Raw genomic sequence first — 21,048 nt, forward strand, 5'->3', positions numbered from 1 at the left:
GCAACAACAGGGCAAATGAACTTGCGTGTTGGTCAGTGTGAGGTGTGACACATGGGAACAAGAAAATCTGATGATGGGATCTGGACTTAGACTGGAAAAGGTCTTAGCATTGTAGCAGACAACTTATGAAGAAATGGCTTTTCCCTCCTTGACATCTGCAGGTAACATTTAAGCATTTTTTTCCCTCTGGGCAGGAGGGAGAGGGGGAAGTCATGTCAATTGCTTACCTGCCTCACCTCAGCCACCTTTTTAGACATGCAAATGAGGATAATAAGAGACACAATGGGATGGGCCAACTCCCCCCTCCCCTTACACCAACCAAGTATCACAGATTTGGAGGCCTTAAAAGGAGTGAAGGGCCTCAGGAGGAGGATACCCGGAGCTAGCAGGAACAGCTTCCTTGACCAGACTGACCAGGGATGGGGGCAGGGAATTGATAAACTCTTGAGAGCAGAGGAAGCTTCTTCTGGCTGGGACTATCGAAGGGGACAGAGTCTTGCCTGAGTTCTGGAGGAAGCAGCCATTTTGGCCACGTGTTCACCCAAGGAGCTGAAGAACATCTTCCAGGTAATAGAGAATCTGCAGATAGCTGTAATATCCTAGGCGGAAGAGCCTACCTACCCTATTCTAACAAGGCTGGCAGTTGGCAAGCAGCCATTAGTCTAGGGGTGCACCAGGCTGTAAATCATCCCCATGGTGCTGAGGAGTGGGGATGTGGGAGACACAGAGGCAAGGGCTCAGGGTTGTAATGGAAGCTGGGGGTGAGGGGGGGTTCTGACCCTCCCCACTGGGAAATTCCTAAGAAGGTCAGGTGGTGAGAGCAGTTACCCTAGAGAGACAGAAGCCCCTCCAGGAGGAGTTGGGAACCCATGGGAGAGGGCTGGGTAGAATAGAGCCTGCAGGTCAAAGCAGGCCTGTCCCACCACACAGCTCAATGAAAATGTTGACTCTGTGCAGCAATCGTGAAAGACAAACTGCAAACTAATAATCATCACACTAGACTGGAAACAGCCAATAATGTCATGCTTTTTATAGAACTATGGTGCAGCCTCATTTGGAATACTGTATGCAGTTTTGGTCACTATATCACAAAATGGATATTATGGGCTGGAAAAAAATACAGACAAGAACAACCAAGATGATCAAGGACTTGAAGCATCTTTACTATGAAGCAAGGATGGTGAGTTGGAACTTTTCAGGGTAAAAAATATGGCTAAGGAGAGACACTATGGAAGGTTACAAACTTATGCATGGGGTAGAGAAAGTAGACCCCGGGAGCTTTTTCTCCCTCTACCATAATAGTGGGATGTGGGGAACCCAATGAAGTCATAGGAAAATAGGGTCAGGACAAATGAAAGGAAATATTTCTTCACTCAGTGATCTCTGGACTTCACTGACAGTGGAGATAGTGAGCTGCAGACAGGGACCACACTCTAAGCCCCCCGTCGCCCTCGTGGCCATCTTTCCAATGATGCTGAAACTGGGAAGGGTATGAAACAAGGTTATGTATATTGGCTCCACACTCATATTTAACTTCTATATTAATGACCCCCCCCCAAACCCCCCCCCCCCCAACTTGCTGGATGACGTATTTCAGAACAATTTTATATCTAAACGTTGCTCAGACACCAATCCTGATATAGCTTACAGTGTGGCCAGGTTCTGTGTAAAAGCTCTGGAAACACACGGCAGGCTGGTCTGTGCATCACAGTAGGTTTAGTGACTTGATAGCTATAGCCTTCAATTTAATAATTTTAGTGTCCTTTAAAGTTTTTTTTAAGCCCCTTCAGTACTTATGCTAACTCTTTTAATATGTTTTATCATTCGTGCACTACCCTTTATTTTATTTCTTATAATGGTCTATGACTGGAATAAAGATCTGATTTATTGAGGTAGTGATGACCACAAGCATAGATGTCTTCAGAAGGGGGATAGGCAGATTCATGGAGGTCCCTCAGTGGCTACTAGCCATGGCGAGCAGCAAAGGTCTAAATATCAATGCCAGGAGGCAGTATTAGGAGCAGGCTCTTCCTCTGAGACCTGTTTGTTTGGATCTCCTGGGAAATGGGTTAGTTGTTGTCTACATAGGACTAGATGGACTACTGGTCTGGTCCAGCAGGTTATACTGGTGTTCTTAAGATTGTGCTACACAAGGCACGATGCATGGGATTTGTTACCACAAAATGCAGTGATGGCCAGTACTTCAGATGGCTGTAAAAGGGAGTCACAGAGACACCCATGGAGGACAGCTCTGTCCCATAACTATTAGCCATGCTGGTTGAAAGAAACTACCATGTACTGAGGTAGCATGTCTGGAATACTAGCTGCAGGGATCTGTGTCTGAAGGTCACCTTCTTCTTGCTCTGCTTGTGGCTTTCACACAGCAGCTGATTGGCCACCACAGGGAACAGGTGTCAGGAGGCCTGTTATTATGGGGATTTTGCTTTTGCTGCTTTCTGTATGCTGGGGGTGGAGGAATGGGTTAAATGCATTTCTAACTGACTTTCAACTGTCTTCTGTATGATGTTCTACTGTACCAGGTGCTGCTCAAGGTCAGTGCCTGGCTGTCTTTACCATTATCTCTTTCACGGTTCCTTTTGGGCGCACTTTCCCAGGATAGGGGGGTGCTGTCTGCTTTAACTACTGGGTTTTGCGTGGGCAAATCTCAGTTCTGGCATGACCAGAGAAGATCCTCAATTCTCAATAAACTACTGTACTTTTACATGAGTTTGTTTCCGTTTTTGGGATTCTGACATTATGCCAGAACTCCTCTTAGGTTGAATTCCATGCCGCCGTGCATTGCTGGGATTTCACCTTCCACTTTTGCAACTTTTAACAAAGACTTTTCCTGCCAGTAATACATCTTCGGAGCCCCAGCCAGCGGGTGCGTCTGTGGCTGCAGACCAAGGGCGCCCCATTCCTGATGATCTGACAGGGACTTCGGATTCAGCCTCTGACCCAGCAGAGGGGCCTCGGATCTCGCTCGGCAGTGCGGCAGGTGGGGAAGCCCCTACCCCAGGTGGATTTCTGGGCTCCATCAACCAGTTCATGACCGCACCGTTAGACGGCTCGCAGGGAGTTACCGTGCGTCGTCACCGGGATCGGGACTATCGAGAATCTCAACCTTTGGGTTTCGGCAGTGCGACGTGGGCTTCTCGTCCGGTGCTCCTCTGGTTTGGAGCCCTGCCTGCCAGTCTGCTTTTGATTCCCTGAAGGCTGCCTTCACTTCTGAACCTGTTCTCACCCACCCTGACCCTTCGCTGCTGTTTGTGGTGCATGTTAATGCTTTGGACAAGGCCTTGGGGGCTGCCCTGCTTCAGCGGGGTTCAGATGGGCATCTCCGCCCCTGTGCATATCTTTCCCGCAAGTTTTCGGGTGCTGAACTCAATTGCACTGTTGGTGATAAGGAAACCTGTGCTAACAAGGTTACTGTGTGAAGGCATTTCTTCGAGGGTTAGGGCACCCCTTCGAGGTCTGGACTGATCATAAAAACTTGGCTGCCCTTTGCTCTCCGGGCCGGCTATCTGCTAAACAGATCCATTGGGCAGACTTTTTTGCATGCTTTCGTTTTACTGTGCATTTTTTCCCGGGTGAAAACCAACCGTTTGGCAGATGCCCTGTCCTGCTTGCCAGAGGGGGAGGAGTGCAAGGTGGATCCTTCGCTTTCCCGCACTATTCTCTCCCCCACCCACTTGGGCTTGGCTGTTACCCGGTCGCAAGCGAAGGCAGAGCCTCCGCCACCTGTATCACCTCCCGAACACCTTCTCTCCGCCTTCATGGAGGCGGGAAAGTCCCCGGTGCCTCTTGCAGAGGGAGGCGATGGATTAGTATTATGTGATGGTGTTTGGTGTTGTGGCTCGCTCTTGTATGTTCCGCCCCATCTGCGGTCTCAAATCCTCCACCAGGGGCATGATTCCAAGTCGGCTGGCCACTCTGGCTTTGTGAAAACTTTGCATCTGCTTCGCAGACAGTTTTGGTGGAAGACCATGCGTAAGGACATTGAGACTTATATTGAGGGCTGCCCTGTCTGTGCTATGGCGAAACACATTCTGGGCAAGCCCTAAGGACTATTGCAGGACATTGGGCTGCCCAGTGAGCCCTGGCAGGTGATTTCCATGGATTTTATTACAGACTTGCCTTTGAGTCATGGCAAAACTGTGATCTAGACTGTAGTTGATCTGTTCTCTATGCAGGCTCATTTTATTCCTTGCTCCTCCATTCCCACTGCTCAGAAACTGGCAGAACTGTTCATGCTGCATATTTACAGGTTGCATTCTGCCCCCAAGAAAATAATTACAGACAGGGGCAGTCAATTTGTATCCCACTTTTGGAGGGCCCTTATGAAGTTGTTGGGCAGTGAACAGGGGGTCTCCTCAGCGTACCACCCCCAATCTGACGGGGAGTCTGAGTGATCCAATCAGACTTTGGAACAGTACTTATGGTGTTATGTGAACTATCAGCAGGATAACTGGGTTGACCTATTACCCTACGCGGAATATGCCTACAATAACTCTGTTCATAGTAGTACCAGCAAAACCCCTTTTGAAGTGGTTCATGGTTGTTCGGTGCCCCCTCTGCCCATGCTCCAGTCAGGGGACGCTCCTGGACCCGAGGTTAAAGAATGGATGCAATCCGCTGCTGATCAGTGGCCCCCTATACTGAAAGCGCTCCAGGAAGCTAGAGACTCATACAAGCAGCAAGCAAATAAGCACAGGCGTGACTTCCCTCTAGTGGTGGGAGATACATCGGCCCTCAAAACTGAGCACGAAATATATTGGGCCCTTTAAGATTATCAATAAAGTGACTGCCGAACTGGAATTGCCTAATGCTTTGCATAAAATACACCCTGTGTTTCATTGCAGACTACTGAAGAAGACAAGTTCCCCGAACGTTTGGCATCCAGAGAAGAAGATTCCTCCTCCGGTTCTGATTAATGGGATTAAACATTATGAACCGTCTGACATTCTTGATTCTCGCATCTATCGTAACAGCTTGCAGTATTTGGTCTCTTGGAAAAATTGTTTACCTGGGCAGAATCAGTGGATATTCGCTGAAAATGTTAAAGCCCCCCGCCTTGTTAAAGCTTTTAATCAACGCTGCCCAAGCAAGCCGGGGGGAGGGCCCTAGAGGGAGCGGACTGTCAGGAGGCCTGTTATTATGGGGATTTTGCCTTTGCTGCTTTCTGTATGCTGAGGGTGGAGGAATGGGTTAAATGCATTTCTAACTGACTTTCAACTGTCTTCTGTATGATGTTATACTGTACCAGGTGCTGCTCAAGGTCAGTGCCTGGCCGTCTTTACCATTATCTCTTTCACAGTTCCTGTTGGGCGCGCTTTCCCAGGATAGGGGGGTGCTGTCTGCTTTAACTACTGGGTTTTGCGCGGGCAAATCTCAGTTCTGGCATGACCAGAGAAGATCCTCAATTCTCAATAAACTACTGTACTTTTACATGAGTTTCAGTTTTTGGGATTCTGACAACAGGACGCGGGCTAGATGAGGCATACTTTGATTTAGCACAGCTCATGTGCATTTAGCATAGTTGATTTAGCATAGTTGTGTACATATGTGGGATTTAAATGAGATTTAAGCAATGGACCTATGCAAAAGATTGTAATCTATGAGATCAAGGTAACTGAAAGATTATTATACGTGAATACTTTTTCGCACAGCAAATACTGCATCAAGTCATTTCAAGTTGCTATTAATGCTAAGCCTCTAGAAAATGTGATGGCAACAGAACGATGGAAGGTGTTCTTTTGAAATGTTGTTCTTTTAAGAAAGGCAGGAAAACAGAAGTAAAAACCTGCCTCCCTTTCTTACCTCACTGGTCCCAAACAGCAGCTCTCGCTCATCAACAACAATCTTGTAGGTGTTGGCAAAGGGAGCCCCAAAGGAGAGGATATGCTCATACTGGAAGACTTCAAGTGGTCGACCCTCGCCACGCCTGTACACAGAAACTGAGTCGGCACTAACACCCAACCAAAGCTCCTGCGGGAATCCTCCTCCTTTGCACTGGGGAAGGAAAAAACAACATAAGATCAAGGTGAAAACAAAACTGAAGAAGCGTCTCAATGCTGCTAGAGATGTGAAAGCCTGAAGGCGGCAGGAAAAGTCATCTTCATCCTTCCCACGGCTTTCAATACACCAACTGGACATTTTAAAAGGCACTGGAAAAAACAATGACATTTTTTCTCTTTTGGAAGAAGGGGAATGCTTTTTGGTATAAGGTTTGATTCACTTTTATATAAGATAATCTTCAATGCTAGAGATAATATTTGATTAAAATGTGACTGATGCTGTGTATAATTTGTATTGTATAATGTGCATGATAATATAACTCAGTTTTTTCAATGTTACAAAGTGTAATTCAGTATCCAAATATGCTGCAGGTCCTATTGTGACTGTGTGAGACTATTTCTATCCTCTTTTGTTTGCTACAAAATTGGTATTTTCTGTTTTCAACTGTCGTTATTTCCTACCTCTTGAATGGCAAAACTAAGACACCTGTGTGTGTGGGGGTATTATAGGGTACTGCAATTGGTCACTGTGGGGGGAGCATGCTTGCCATTTTGCTTGTAGAAAACTAACTCATTTATACTTTTAAATGCCTTAACATGTCAAATGGTACAATTTTATGTGCTAACTCAGTTGTTAATCTATATATATAAAAAGCTAACAGTGTTTTTGTTGATGACAGTATACCTCAGTAACTGCTGGGCCAATTCCTCTGAAAATTCCCAGTCACTATAGTCAGCCAGGCGAGAGTGTTTTTAGATGTTTACATACCTGAAATTTCACACCTGGCCCAGGTAAAACGCCTTTTTCCTGGCACTCCCTGGTGAAGGACATGCAGCTGCCTGTGTGTAACTGTGACTTTTAGAATGTTCGTGCTGCTTAGAATGTTCACTCAGATGGCCAGATATGAGCAGTGGAAACAGTACATAGGCAGTAACTCGAGTGGAAGTGAAACACATACACACACATACACACGAGGAAGAGGGAGAGGGAGGGAGGGAGGGAGAAGGAGAGTTTGGATTTATATCCCCCCTTTCTCTCCTGTAGGAGACTCAAAGGGGCTTACAATCTCCTTGCCCTTGCTCCCTCACAACAAACACCCTGTGAGGTGAGTGGGGCTGAGAGAGCTCCGAGAAGCTGTGACTAGCCCAAGGTCACCCAGCTGGAGTGTGTGGGAGTTTACAGGCTAATTTGAATTCTCCAGATAAGCCTCCACAGCTCAGGCAGCAGAACTGGAAATCAAACCCGGTTCCTCCAGATTAGATACACGAGCTCTTAACCTCCTACGCCACTGCCACTGAGAGGGAGGGGTGGCATCAGAGGTGGGATCCAGCAGGTTCTCACAGGTTCCCGAGAGTAGGTTACTAATTATTTGTGTGTGCCGAGAGGGGGTTACTAATTGGTGATTTTGCCACGTGATTTTTGCCTTAGTTACGCCCCTCCTCTCAGCAGTAGCACTCAGAACTTGAAGCAGTCTAGCAGGAAGTGCACCGGCATGCGTGGCAGCCTGCGCCTACGTGCATTCGTTTCCCACCCAAGGACCGGTGCAGTGGCTGCGTCCTTGCCACAGCCCCGCCCAGGAATGCCCCGCCCCTGGAATACCCGGTCATGCCCTCGTCATGCCCCGCCCAGCCCCATTGGCGCTACGACACAGTTTGAATCCCACCACCATGGGAATCTGTTACTGAAATTTTTGGATCCCACCACTGGGTGGCATGCAAGGGAAGAGAGGGAGGGAGAGGAAAGGGACAGAGGGGGAGGCATGCAAGGTAAGAGAAGTGAGAGAGGGGAGACAGTGAGGGGTGGCATGCAAGGGAGGGGAGGCAGGGGGGCTAGCATCTTGATATGACCCACCCACCCTAGCGGAGGAAAAGGGAAGGGAAGGAGGGGGAGGGGTGACATGCAAGGGATGGGAGGGAGGGGCCAGGCACCCTAGATTCCCTGAATACTGCGGTTACAGTTAAGAAAACCAGGCATGCATTACTCAGGAGTAAGCTCGGTACAGCAACCATGACATACTTTGAATGGCTGTGTCGCGCCCCTCAGAGGGTTTCCTCAGAAGCGACACCCATTGCCACCAACCAAACTTACTCCCAGGTAAAGGATCATGACCAGCCAGCCTAGATGTGTGGGAGGATCATGACTAGCCAGCCTATTTGTGTGTGCCTTTCCATCCCCCCACAGAATACGGGCACACACATCACTGACACCGCACAGTATCAGGCTGCGTGTTTGCATGAGCATGTACTGCTGGCCTCTGCAATTGATTTGCTGCTACTGTTCCTTTCCCATTTCACCACAATAAGCCACAGCAACGCGTGGCCGGGTCACACTAGTTATTAATTAAGTTATGAATAAATTATAAATTAAGCACTAAAATAAGTTTTGGCTTGCTAGGAAAAGTAAGTCTTGCCCAGATTACGTCCCCTGCCCAGATTTCCATTTTTTCCTGATAAAAACTGGAAGAAAACAGTTTTTTCTTCCTATGGCTTCAAAATTTCCAGAAATGTTACATCTCTAAACTTGCTACAATTCTCTATATATGAATACCATGACTATCATTTCTATAGCATTTTCTAGCATGCATCTTAGAATATTTTCTCATTCAAAACCCACCAATTGTGAGTTATGCTGGAAGCTGACTAAGAAGTCCAATGAGTTTCTCCCACAACGGGGAGAGGGAGGGATGGAAAGCATCTCAACGGTATCCAACAGTCGCCTCTCTCATTCTTGTACTACACGAGACCAAATAAAAATTTGGGATTGCTTGATACAGACACTCTGTTCTTTCGTCTACTTAGTAGCCATCCAGTCTGTAATTCAAGGTGAAAAATGCTGACGTACTGTTAGGAACGGGACTGCAGTTGGAAGAGTTGGGAAGAGCTGAATGGGGATTGGTCGGAACTGTTGTTATGTTGCTAGGCTACCATGTTGGAGCCTATAACTGTTAAAGCCGAAGAGCCCGATCACTGATTGGCAGTGATCGTGACAGTTACCATACAAAGGCCAGAGCTGAGGGGCGGAGCTCTCAGTTCTGGCACCTTGTACCTTGGGTGCACCAACTCAATAAAGCCGTTGAGAACGAAGCAGCGTGGTTGAGTGGAATTGATCCTAACACGTACAGCATTTAACAAGCTATTAACTCTTGATTATGAAGGATTTATAAAATCCTAGCAATAAATAGTTCAGCCGGCTAATTCCCTTGCACAAGCAGGTTTCTCAATTCTAAATCACTCTTGAAAGCTAGCAATAATGTTCAGTTGCTCCTGTAGCCAAATGGTAAAACTGGGTCTAGAAATGTGTCTGTTGGGCAATGTGCTGGTTCTTGTTCATCTCTGTATGAACAAAAGTAGTTTTTGGAAATTCAGAGCAAGTGAGGGACATGCTCACCTCGACATCAAAGAGGGTTGACCCGTAGCCCGACCACTCCTTCATGAAGCTCATGTATTTGGCCATTGCTTGTGCTTGGTTCATTCCCTGAATTTTTTTCCACTTATCCATCACACTCGTCCTGACAGCAGAAACCTCCTCTTTGACCCACATGTCAAGCATCTGATCCTCTTCCATCTTCTGCTTGCTGACAGAGCTGCTGCGGAAGCTCTTCCGTAGGGTTCCATCCAGAAAGTTGGTCCTTTTCCTCTCCAGCCTCTCTGCTGGGGTAGATGTTTTGGTGGACTGGATGATGCGTGATTTCAGCCTCTGCAATGGATACACTTCTTCCATTTCTGGTACTGTGATGTTGGATGAAGTATAATCACCTTGCAGGTACTGGAGCCGCAGGGCAGCAAGGATCTGGAGGGTTTCTTCAGGAGCGGGATAATGTCCTCGAATCACTGCTTCATGTGCCTAACAAAACAAAAGACAACGTGGGACATCCTTCCAAAACAACACCTCCGCCCTCAACTCCAGAAATATACAGGAACAAGCTTTTCTCTAGCTGCTCATGCTCCACTAATGAGAGGGCAGCTAGAAAATCTTCTTTCCTAGCAGCCTGTTTCCATTTAAATAGCTTCCAGCAGAACTGCAAAAAAGATGCCGCCCTGAAACGGCTGTGCAAAGTTAGCCCCCCCCCCCCCCGATGAACAGAAATCAAATGTCCAAGGAACTTGCTAACATTTCTGTTTGAGCTTCAAATGGTGGCCAGGACAGCACTACAAGAAACAACCCTCAAGGAACGGAAGAGTTGATTGTGGTGGCTGCGACAACTCATAATTGTTATAATCTTATTAGTATGTACAAGAATACACCGTATTCTCATTTCACTGACAGGTAGCTAAAGTGGACACAGCGACACTTCCCCAAAATCAGCTAGTTAAGCCAGTAGCTCCCCTTCACCTCCCCAGCTCACGCCTCGTAGATTCTACCAAACTGGCACGACGCCAACATGAGAGAGGAAACACTCAGGACACTAAATAAAATGGAAGTGGAGCACAATCCTCTCACACTCTTTGAAGCCACAGCAGAGGGACTAGGACTGGAAAGAGTGAGAAAGAATGGAGACTGCTCTTTACAGAACAGTGGGGTTAGGTTTGCATCATTATTATCTGCTTCTATGCTACGGCACCAAGGCAACGGAGTGGATCTATTCAGGATTTTCCATCCCCTGTGGGATGGCTGGCGAGTGAAGCTGTTCTTGACTACCATTAAGGGGGAAGCTGCATTGCCCTGTAATTCATGTTGATGTAATACACGGTTCCAAGCCTTGAACTGCAATAAAAAATGTTCTTGGCTAGCTGCAGAAGTCTTGTCAGCCAAGAGTGTCTTGGCTAAACTGGAATGTGAAGAATGCAGTTGGCATTGTCCTGTGAGATATCTTTACAAGCACTAGAGGCAATCACAGAGCTGGAGGGACGAGACAAGAGCGGACTGCTCCCATCCATCGAGAAGTGCACTGCTGTAAGAAAGTCTGCTGACACTGGCACAAATCCAACCTTCCCCCAACTTCAGGAGCCTTCCTCCATTGGAGCAAGAGCCATTCAGCTGAAGGAAAGCTAGAGGAAGGCTTCAAAGATTGATCTCTGACGTCATGCCAGTCTGAGAGACCTACTCTGTCTTTGGTCTGACTTTAATCACATAGGAAGGTTTGGTGGGTACAGCCATGGACAATAGCGCCCCCACTGCCCTGGGTAGGGATGCAGGGCAGTCTAAGGTCTTTGCTCCCTGGAAAACAATCTCTTCTCTCTGGGCACTGAGATCGTTTCTCGTACACAGACCTCTTTAGCCCGCTGAACTGAAGTTCACGTGGTACCACTGCCACGGCATCATCGAACAACCACTGGCCCAATGATCTTGCAGGAAAGGCAATTCTGAAACCTGCTGACATAGGCAGACTTGGTCCTGAAGGTCAACTGAGTCAACTCAGAGGCCACGTGTCAACCAGGCCAAGTCGATTGGCACCAAGGCCAGGTCGACTTGTGACGCTGTGAAGTGCTTTGGTGCCATGAAGCTAGTTTTTCCTGACTTCGAGATGAAGAGGTGGTGCACTGGCAGTGGGGTGATTTCTCCCATTGCGGACTCCTCAAAGATGACCCTTGGCCATGAGAAGAGCCACTTCTCTGATGAAGCCGTGATTTTTGGCAGCGAGGGGGTCTGGCTATGAGCTGCCCTCGACCAGCCAGGGCTCCATCCCCTGGAAGAGTGCCGGACTGGAGACTTCCATTTTGAATGTCTCCTGTGGGTTGGCTAATGCTCTCCTGAAGAGCCAATGACTGCACGGCCTGATGCCTTGACATCACTATGGAGGTCTTCTTAGGAGCTTTTTTTACCCCAGGCAGCAACGAGGCCCGAGTCTGTCGGGCAGAGGAGCCTTCAGATAATATTCCCACTGGTGCCAAAGCTACAGTCTTCTGCCTCTTAGATGGAATAACCAGGGCTAAGGACTTATAGAGAGCTGCCTTCAGTCCAAAGGCTCTCACATTCCTGCCCATGGGTGTTCATAAGGCGCAGGTGTGGCAAATGGCTGGAATATGTCGCTCTCCTATGCAGAGGACACAGTGAGAATGGTGGCCATTTTTAGCTATTTTGGCTCCACATTTAGCACATTTTTTTAAAAGTGCCACTTTAGGTTCCATACTGGAGGGAAAAAAGCTCGAGAAAAGTTTACCTCAAATCACAGAGAAACTTACTTAATGTCCCCTTCATGCTGCTACCAGCCAGACCAGAGATGGAGTGCCCCCGACCTTTTTTAGGAAGTAGTGTCTCTACCTGTGAAGCCTCCCAAACAATGCAGGTCAAAGATGGAAGCCATCCTCTGAGTTGGGTTAGTGGTCCCAATAGGGAGAAGGATCTGCCTGGCACGTCTCCCTTTCAGTCACTAACATGCATAACAGCCAGATACCCCTTTCCTAAAGCAATCACGAAAGACAACAGCCTAAGCCTGGGAAGCCAGTGCCCGCCTCAACAAAGAATATGCTAACTCAACGTAATCAAGGTTCCTGCCAGCTATTCTTCAGTGAACTAATCCTATCTTCCTTTTCCTGACTAACCTCTGGGAAAGACCACCACACTTTGAATCGGAAAAGTCCTGGCATTGAGTTTTCATCAACCCACCCTAAAATCTAATCATTTCTGGCCACTCCCAGGCGTGAGTCATTAAGCTCTTTGTTCCCCTTTGGACGACAAGAGCTGTCTTCGTTTGGGAAGATCAGGTCTCCTAAGATAGCCAGAGGGCCAAATTTTCTTATAAATTAGCTCCACACCTTGCAGTCAGTGCCCAGTATGTTCAGTGACGTTGCCTGCCAGCTGCTCTCACTCATCCCTCTGGGAGCTTAATGCAGGCGTTGAAGCTGCTTTTCTCAGATTCTTCTGCTCCAAGATGAGGCCGTTATCACCTTTCCGTATAACCCCACCCCCACCCCGATCTATTTGAGCCCTATCCCTTCAACTCTATCTATGTCCTAGGACTGTGTGAACTCTTCATATGCTTGTTTTACATTTGTGTGTGTAAGTTTATTATTTTAAATCAGAGGTCCTCAAACTTTGCGAACAGGGAGCCAGTTCACTGTCCCTCAGACTGTTGGCGGGCCGGACGATAGTTTAAAAAAACCTATGAACAAATTCCTATCCCCACACTTCCCCCCTCTCCCTCCTGCAGGCAAAGGGCCGAGGGCGGTGCCAGGGGTGCTGCTCCCGGGCGCTTCCAAGCTGGTCTGCTCACTCACATCCCCGCTCGCCTTAGCCAGCACCTCGCGCCAGCCCTCCTCACCAAGTCTGCCGCACTCGCGCGGGGACAGCCCTGCCTCCCGCCTGCCCGATGGCCTCACCACTCCCCCAGGCAGCCCTGCCCCATCCCGAGCCAGCCAGCGGCCTTCTGCAGCCACCTGTGCTGAAGGCAGGGCACCGTCCTTGCAAAAGTCTTGCAGAGCATGCGGGCGGGAGGAATGTGGCTCGCATTCCTCCCACCCGCCCGCTCTGCAAGACTTTTACAAGGACAGCGCCCTGCCTCCGGCACGGGTGGCTGCAGAAGGCCCCTGGCTGGCTCAGGATGGGGCAGGGCTGGCTAAGGCCAGCGGGGAGGTGAGTGAGCAGACCAGCTTGGATTCTCCTCCCTCCCTTTCTCCTGCCTGCCCACTCTGCAAGACTTTTACAAGGACGGCGCCCTGCCTCCAGCACGGGTGGCTGCAGAAGGCCGCTGGCTGGCTCGGGATGGGGCAGGGCTGCCTGGGGGAGTGGTGAGGTCATTGGGCGGGCGGGAGGCAGGGCTGTCCCCGTGCGAGTGTGGCGGACTCAGTGAGGAGGGCTGGCGTGAAGCGCTGGCTAAGGCGAGCGGGAAGGTGAGTGAGCAGACCAGCTTGGAAGCGGCCGGGTTGACCCCAGTGGGCCGGATAAATGTTTTCGGCGGGCCGCTTGTGGCCCGCAGGCCGTAGTTTGAGGACCCCTGTTTTAATTCCTTCAATAACTTTTACTTCTTATTCCTGTGGATTTCTGAGGAGAAAAACCTACCATCAACAAAGGTGGTAAAGATCTCCTGGTTGCCCTCTCTCTCAAAGCAAGATCTTTCTCACTAATTTTCCACTCTAAAAGGGACAGACCCGACCATTCTGGATAGCCACGCAGTGGTGAAAAGAGGACTGAGGGAAGCATCCCCTGTGACTGTTTGGACAGGGATTTTCCAACCTTTCAGCCAGGGGAGGGAGGGAGGCGCTTGGGAGAGTTCTACAGATCTTTCTGAGAAGTTGGCTATTATCTCCTATTGTGGCAGGTCTGCACATGCACAGACCCATGTGGGACTGCACATAAGACCATGCAGATGAAACAGTCTTTCTCTGGCACATGGAAAACATTTCCATGCGCTGTGTATTTTGGTCTTGAAGCACCTTTTCTCTACTCTGCCACAATCAATGGCATCATCACCTTTTCACCTGAGGCAACCATCTCACCTGACTTCAAGGGAGGGCTGAGCTTAAATAAAGGAGAACTTAGCTAAAAGTTAGGTAAACAGGTAAGGTAAAATTGGGTATAATAGACACTGTTCATACACAGCTCCTCAGGAACTGCATTTCACTGTTTTATTTCAGCAGTTTATGCAATTCCTTGATCTCTTTTTTTTCCCCATCAACATCTAATGATCCAGCCTTACCTGTTCAAACATGAAAGCAAACTCCACGCTGTCTTTTGGCACATGCTCAGTGTCTAAGAAACAGTAGAGCTTGAAGTAAAATTTCCAGACCACGTTACCTCCTTCTGAAGCAGCAGCAGCAAGCCTGGAAAAATACAAATGCAGAGTAGATTTGAGTGAAAAGAAAAATGTTCTTAAATGACATTTTAGACTGAAGCCAAAATTTATTCTGACACAAGGAACAAATCCACATGTGTATATTTGCTCAGTGAGTAATTGTATTATGGACCTTGTTGCCAGAGGACATAGTGATGATTTTTGAAGGGTATTAGGCAGGTTTGTGGAGGACACGTCCTCTGGCAGCCACTGGCCACTGTTGACTGAAGCCAAACCCCTGCTAGCCGGCCGGCTCTCCCAATTGGCTGGCAAGCAGCATGCGGAACAAAATGGTCAGATCCAGTTATATTCATACTCACTGGAGCCGTATAGCCCAGAAACTCCATGACAACTTGCACTCTGTGGAGTGTTTAGTGACAGAGCTTTTAAGTGCTGCACCACTGCTGATTGTGTGTGCCTTTGCACATTTGACTGCTCTTGCCCTTAATTAATTAAGGAAACTTAGATCAGGATTGCTGAAGGAACAGGAGAGAAACAATTCTAGAAATCCTTTTTGAAAGGTCAGCTGCATTTGCTGTGACTGATTTGCCCCAAAGTCAGTGGCAAGGTTAGAGGCGATGAGCAGAAGGGCTTGAGAGCAGCGCTGCAAAACCTCCGAAGTTGCCCACAGGGCTCTGCCTAGACAGACGACCAGCAACTCTCAGGCAGATGCGCCAACTGTGGGAAGCCGTAAAAGAAGAAACGGCTTTGGGGAGACAGCCCAGATGGGGAGGGCTACTGATGGAGCACACGAGAGAGGAGATGTTAGGACAGCAGAATACAAGAACCACAGTGAAGGGTGACGTAATCATTGCCAGACATACAAGCTCTTTATTCATTTTTTGATTGGGGGGGGGATGCTATTGATTCAAGAAAAAGGATATTCAGAATGTTGCTGCAAGGGATTTTAATTGCTTGCTTATTAGCAGAGGCAAACTCACTTTTCAAACTTTGCCAAGATGTCAGCCACAACGGTTCTGCTTTCAATGGCTTTATCTGTAGTTCCGTTGTATTCAAACAAAGCAAACATATTTCTGCTGTCTTCCATGGCAAGGCCTCGAATTAACTTCTCAACGACCTATCGGGGTAACAGGACGAAACCAAAATGAGACATGAGAAAGCTAGTCAGACTTTAGAAAATGAAGGCACAGTACGAGTCAGAATCTGAAAGGGCAGCAGAGCCCTTTCCTTTTTCTTTTCAACACTCAACAGTAGAACTTTCAAATTAATTTTGTCCTTTCTTGACAAATAATGCTCAGATTTAATATTCTGCGGCTAGTCAGGAACAAAAGCAAACTGTTGCCGGTTACATATATCAGTGCAGCTTTCCCTTTTCTTCTGTAGAATTTCCTAGAACTAGAACTGATCCAAAAGTACCAATAAAAAGAACAGAAATACAGGAAGAAGAGCAGGGTAAATACAAATCCAGACTCATTCACTCATTTGATTGTTCTGCAGGGGTATGATCTTGGTTCTACTATTATATGTCAATTTTATAACCTGCCCAGGTGCTGAGGAGAAATGCTCACTTTCCAAGATGCCAAAAATAGCATAGCAGAAATGTTTCTGCATTTCACACAGGCACACAACAACTGGAGTGGCTTTTGCCTTTCTCTGCTCATAAATCTCCTCTCCAATGAGTGTTTATGATGTAACCATATGACTGGAAGTAGGGGTGGGTAGCGTGGTGGCCAAGTTTGCAGATGATACCAAATTATGTAGGGTGGTGAGAACCACAAAGGATTGCGAAGAGCTCCAAGCGGACCTTGATAAATTAGGTGAATTAGGTGAATCAGAAATGGCAAATGCAGTTCAATGTAGCAAAATGTAAAGTGATGCACATAGGGGCAAAAAATCCAAACTTCACATACACGCTACAGGGGTCAGTGCTATCAGTCACAGACCAGGAAAGGGATTTGGGCGTCTTAGTTGATAGTTCCATGGGAATGTCAACTCAATGCATGGCAGCTGTGAAAAAGACAACCGCTATGCTGGGGATCTCATTAGGAAAGGAGTTGATAATAAAACTGCAAGGATTGTCATGCCCTTATATAAAGCAGTGGTGCGACCGCACTTGGAGTACTGTGTTCAGTTCTGGTTGCCACATCTCAAAAAGGATATCGAAGAGATAGAAAGAGACAACGAAAAGGGCAATGAGAATGATTGAGGGACTGGAGCACCTTCCTTATGAGGAGAGGCTGCAGCGTTTGGGACTCTTTAGTTTGGAGAGGAGGCGTCGGAGGGGGGATATGATTGAAGTCTATAAAATTATGCATGGGGTAGAAAATGTTGACAGAGAGAAATTTTTCTCTCTTTCTCACAATATCTGGGCTCAAGGGGCATTCATTATAGAAGAAATGCTGGGGGGGAGAATTAGGCCTCATAAAAGGAAACACTTCACGCAACGTGTGATTGGTGTTGGGAATATGCTGCGACCGGAGGTGGTGATGGCCCACTAACCTGGATATGGCTTTAAAAAGGGTTTGGACAGATTTATGGAGGAGAAGTCAATCTATGGCTACCAATCTTGATCCTCCTTGATCTCAGATTGCAAATGCCTTAGCAGACCAGGTGCTCAGGAGCAGCAGCAGCAGAAGGCCATTGCTTTCACATCCTGCATGTGAGCTCCCAAAGGCACCTGGTGGGCCACTGCGAGTAGCAGAATGCTGGACTAGATGGACTCTGGTCTGATCCAGCAGGCTAGTTCTTATGTTCTTATGACTGCCTCCCTGGAACAATGCGTGTTCACACAGTACAGGATCTCAGCACAGGTTACCCAAGTGTGCATGCATCTAGTAAAAAATGTCTTAGTGTAGCGGGAATTGAGATGCACTGCAGCTTCTCACCTCACCAGCTGTAGTGTGGGAGTTGATAGTGATCTTACAGGATCCTCCACCATGACAGTAGACTGTTGATGTCATCTCCCGCCTGTGGATCAGAGCTTCAATTTCATCCCTGGATGGCACAAATTCTCTGCTCTTGGTCTTCTTAAGGGATTCATAAATGAAAAGGGCATTTTTTTCCATTTCAGTGCCCGGAAACTGGTCGCAGACCCTGTGAGAAGACAACATTTCAATTTCTTTTCCCCCCTAAATCTGGTGATTTGAAAAGCAATATTTACAATGCCAGATATGCAAAGAACTACCAACAGGGCTTTGGGACTAGTGACTTGCTTTCACTATCTGCTTGCGACCTTGGCACGCCTCAGCTCCAAAGACTGTTTTCACGAATTCTTAGGAAAGTGGGGGAGGGGCTTGCTTGGGGGATAAAGGGGGCTGCGAATGCCAGCTTCGGCAGAACTGGCTCTGCTCGTGTGGTGCTTCAGTTCCTGCTCAATAAATGCTACTGATCGATACTTCAGAGTCCTTTTGTTGGCTTAAGGGTCACTTGCAGATCGCGGGTACCCATGGAAGAGAGTTCCCACCCCTTCCGGCTTTTCAATCATGCAGAACTTCACCTATTCATAACTGATCCATCTATGTAATAGAATATTCTATGTAAAAGATTAGCCAAATATAAACCCAGTTTGATCTCAGTGTAGCTGTTGAACAATAATATTAAACATAATCAATGATACTGAATCTCTCTCTCTTAAAAGCGATTATTTCAGGTGTAGAAATAGGAGATGGGATGAATTGGGAGTTCCCTTCTCTCCAGTTTGACCTCTCTTCTGCAGTCCAAACTCTCTGCTCCGCTGCTATAAACACGGCACGGAAGCAATACAAATGCCCTGCCTCCCTTTGCCAGTCTCAGGACCAAAAGAACATTTGGTACTGGCTGCTGGATTGCAAAGTGTTGCAGAACTCACATTCCTCCTCACAAGAAGGAAAAAACCTGAAGAACGCTGTATTCTCTACTTACAGCATTTTATGCATCCATCCATTCTGAAACTTTGCTTACCTTTTTAGGTGAAACTTCAAGTACTTGAGGATACCCCGGCTTGGCAGAAACATGCAGCTCATGCAGGTGAGAATCTGCCAACTGTGTAGATTGCCCACACTCCCCGGATTGGGCACTTTGTTGGTCTGTTTGATGAGCTGGCAATAAAGCTCATCTCGCAGAGGCCGCAAATCATGCCCTGTCTGGAGAACGCCCTGGATTATGGGAACGGGATCTGACAGGGACTCCAGCTGTTGAAGAGAATGAAATATCTTGATGGCTTCGTCCTGGAGAGTGGTGTAGCCTTTGTCTTTCAGCACTAGAGAACAGAAACACCACAGAGAATCTTATAATTACTCAACAGGCCAAATTTTATTGTATTTCACATTAGCTAAACCTTTGGAGCACAATGTCCTGTAACCAACCTAAGACCTATAGCAGTGTGGAGGGTGAGAGAGTGGTCTTTCTCTCGGAATGCTGCCCTGTCAGACCTAGCAGGACAGTGCCCTGAAACGTAGGAGTCTGATTCAAAAACTCCATCTTAGGATAGTCTGAACTTGTGGGCAAGAAGGCCTCAAGGACTCCCCCCCCCCCCACCTCATGCCTGGCTCATACTCAGGAAATAATATTTGAATATGGGCAAGAGCACACCTGGGCGACACCAGTTCTTTTGTCTCGCTTTCTTAATCTACTCAAGAGTCTCCCTCTTTCTGACTCATCTCCTTGTGACCATCTATGTTGTAACACCCATTAAGGGTCGTTACCTGTATTGTCCAACACCCAGCAAAACCCATTAAGATAATGGGTCAGCCATCAGCTCAATGGTCTGGATACTCAAGACCATTACATCACCTGGAATAGCAGGAAAAATTCTTTCTTAAAGGATTTCCTTGGCCCCATGTATTGACCTATAAAAGCCCACCCCAGACCCCAGTCGGTTGTTCAATGTTATCACACCACCATGGTGTCCAATAATATTGTTCCAACAGAGCTGATCATCCAGAGCCTAGCCCAGTGATGTTGAACCTTTTCGAGACCGAGTGCCAAACTGCAACCCAAAACCCACTTATTTATTGCAAAGTGCAACACGGCAATTTAACCTGAATACTGAGGTTTTAGTTTAGAAAAAATGGTTGGCTCCGAGGCACGCATTACCCAGGAGTAAGCTTGGTGGTAGTTGGTGGCTTTGCTTTGAAGCAACCGTTACCAGCCGCAGGCGGGTGAAGATCGATGACCCTAGGAGGCTTTACTCAGAAGCCCCATTGCCAGCAACTGAGCTTACTCCTAGGTAAAGGAGTAAGCACAGGCACCAGCCCTCCCAGCTGAGTCCTACCTGCTCACTGCGGTGCACGCAGCCTAGATGTGTGTGTGTGTGCGCACGCGCGGGGGGTTCTGCTCCCCATACAATGAACTCTGTGCACGCGTGCCCACAGAGAGGGCTCTGAGTGCCACCTCTGGCACGCGTGCCATAGGTTCGCCACCACTGGCTTAGCCATTAGGTCTCTGCTTCCTGGACATCCACAAGACTGGTAATATAATCCTTGATATCCCATGCCTTATCTCTATATATCTTTCACCCCTAAATTACATCCTAGGAACCCTTGAAAGCATGTGTTTTTACCCCAGTAACTGAGTGAATGTGAGTGAGATTTTATTTTATTCCATTTGTTATTTTCCCAATAAAATCATTGAAAAAAGAAATCTATTTTCTCTGCTGGTTTCTTATGGTGAGCTGAAACCCGTATACATACCCTGTTCCCCCTAATATAAGACATCCCCGAAAATAAGACATAGTAGAGGTTTTGCTGAAGTGCGAAATATAAGGCATCCCCCGAAAGTAAGACATAGCAAAGTTTTTGTTTGGAAGCATGCCCGACAAACAGAACACAGGAAAAATAAGACATCCCCTGAAAATAAGACATAGCACATCTTTGGGAGCAAAAATTAATATAAGACACTGTCTTATATTCGGGGAAACACGGTAGGCAATCTCTCTCTGTCTCTCTGTCTCTCTCTCTGTCTCTCTCTCTATAGATATAGGGTAACAGTCCTGACTGTATGAACACCCGTGCTAAAAAGTTGACAAAACAGATTTTTTTGTTTATTAAAATGTGCACTTAAATGTGTTTTGAATAATTTCCCAAGTATTAATTTTCCCTCTTATTAATTTTTCCTTCTTTTTTAGAATTAGTTTATTGTCTCAAAGATTGGAAACGAGGATATGACCATGTATAAAGGGGCCTCACGGGTCACTGCATCAGGCTGCTGAGATTGTCAGGGATGGCCCCTAGTTAATTGAGGTGCACTCCTAACTCCCTGTAATGGCTACATAATATGTGGATGGTGATTGTCTCTGGGTGACTGAGATGCATTCCTGTCAATTTACCTGCTTTCAGATATATGCACTTCGCCTGCTTTATGTTACCACCATTGTAATGGAA

At 47.3% G+C, this 21,048-nt stretch overlaps 1 protein-coding gene across 4 annotated transcripts in view; it reads right to left on the bottom strand.

Annotated features, from left to right (window-relative positions):
* The window catches only part of MYO10 (myosin X), a 293,414-nt gene that overhangs the window by 1,713 nt on the left and 270,653 nt on the right, over positions 1-21,048 (bottom strand). For all 4 annotated transcript variants that reach the window (XM_048508398.1, XM_048508397.1, XM_048508396.1 and 1 more), the window contains 6 exons: positions 18,629-18,926; positions 17,575-17,782; positions 15,670-15,806; positions 14,594-14,717; positions 9,406-9,861; positions 5,821-6,012 (listed from right to left, as the gene is read on the bottom strand). In XM_048508398.1, the coding sequence (XP_048364355.1) occupies positions 5,821-6,012; positions 9,406-9,861; positions 14,594-14,717; positions 15,670-15,806; positions 17,575-17,782; positions 18,629-18,926 (1,415 nt within the window). The remainder of the gene's footprint in view (positions 1-5,820; positions 6,013-9,405; positions 9,862-14,593; positions 14,718-15,669; positions 15,807-17,574; positions 17,783-18,628; positions 18,927-21,048) is intronic.

The sequence above is a fragment of the Sphaerodactylus townsendi genome, linkage group LG09 (assembly GCF_021028975.2).
Source record: "Sphaerodactylus townsendi isolate TG3544 linkage group LG09, MPM_Stown_v2.3, whole genome shotgun sequence".
Classification (NCBI taxonomy): Eukaryota; Metazoa; Chordata; class Lepidosauria; order Squamata; family Sphaerodactylidae; genus Sphaerodactylus; species Sphaerodactylus townsendi.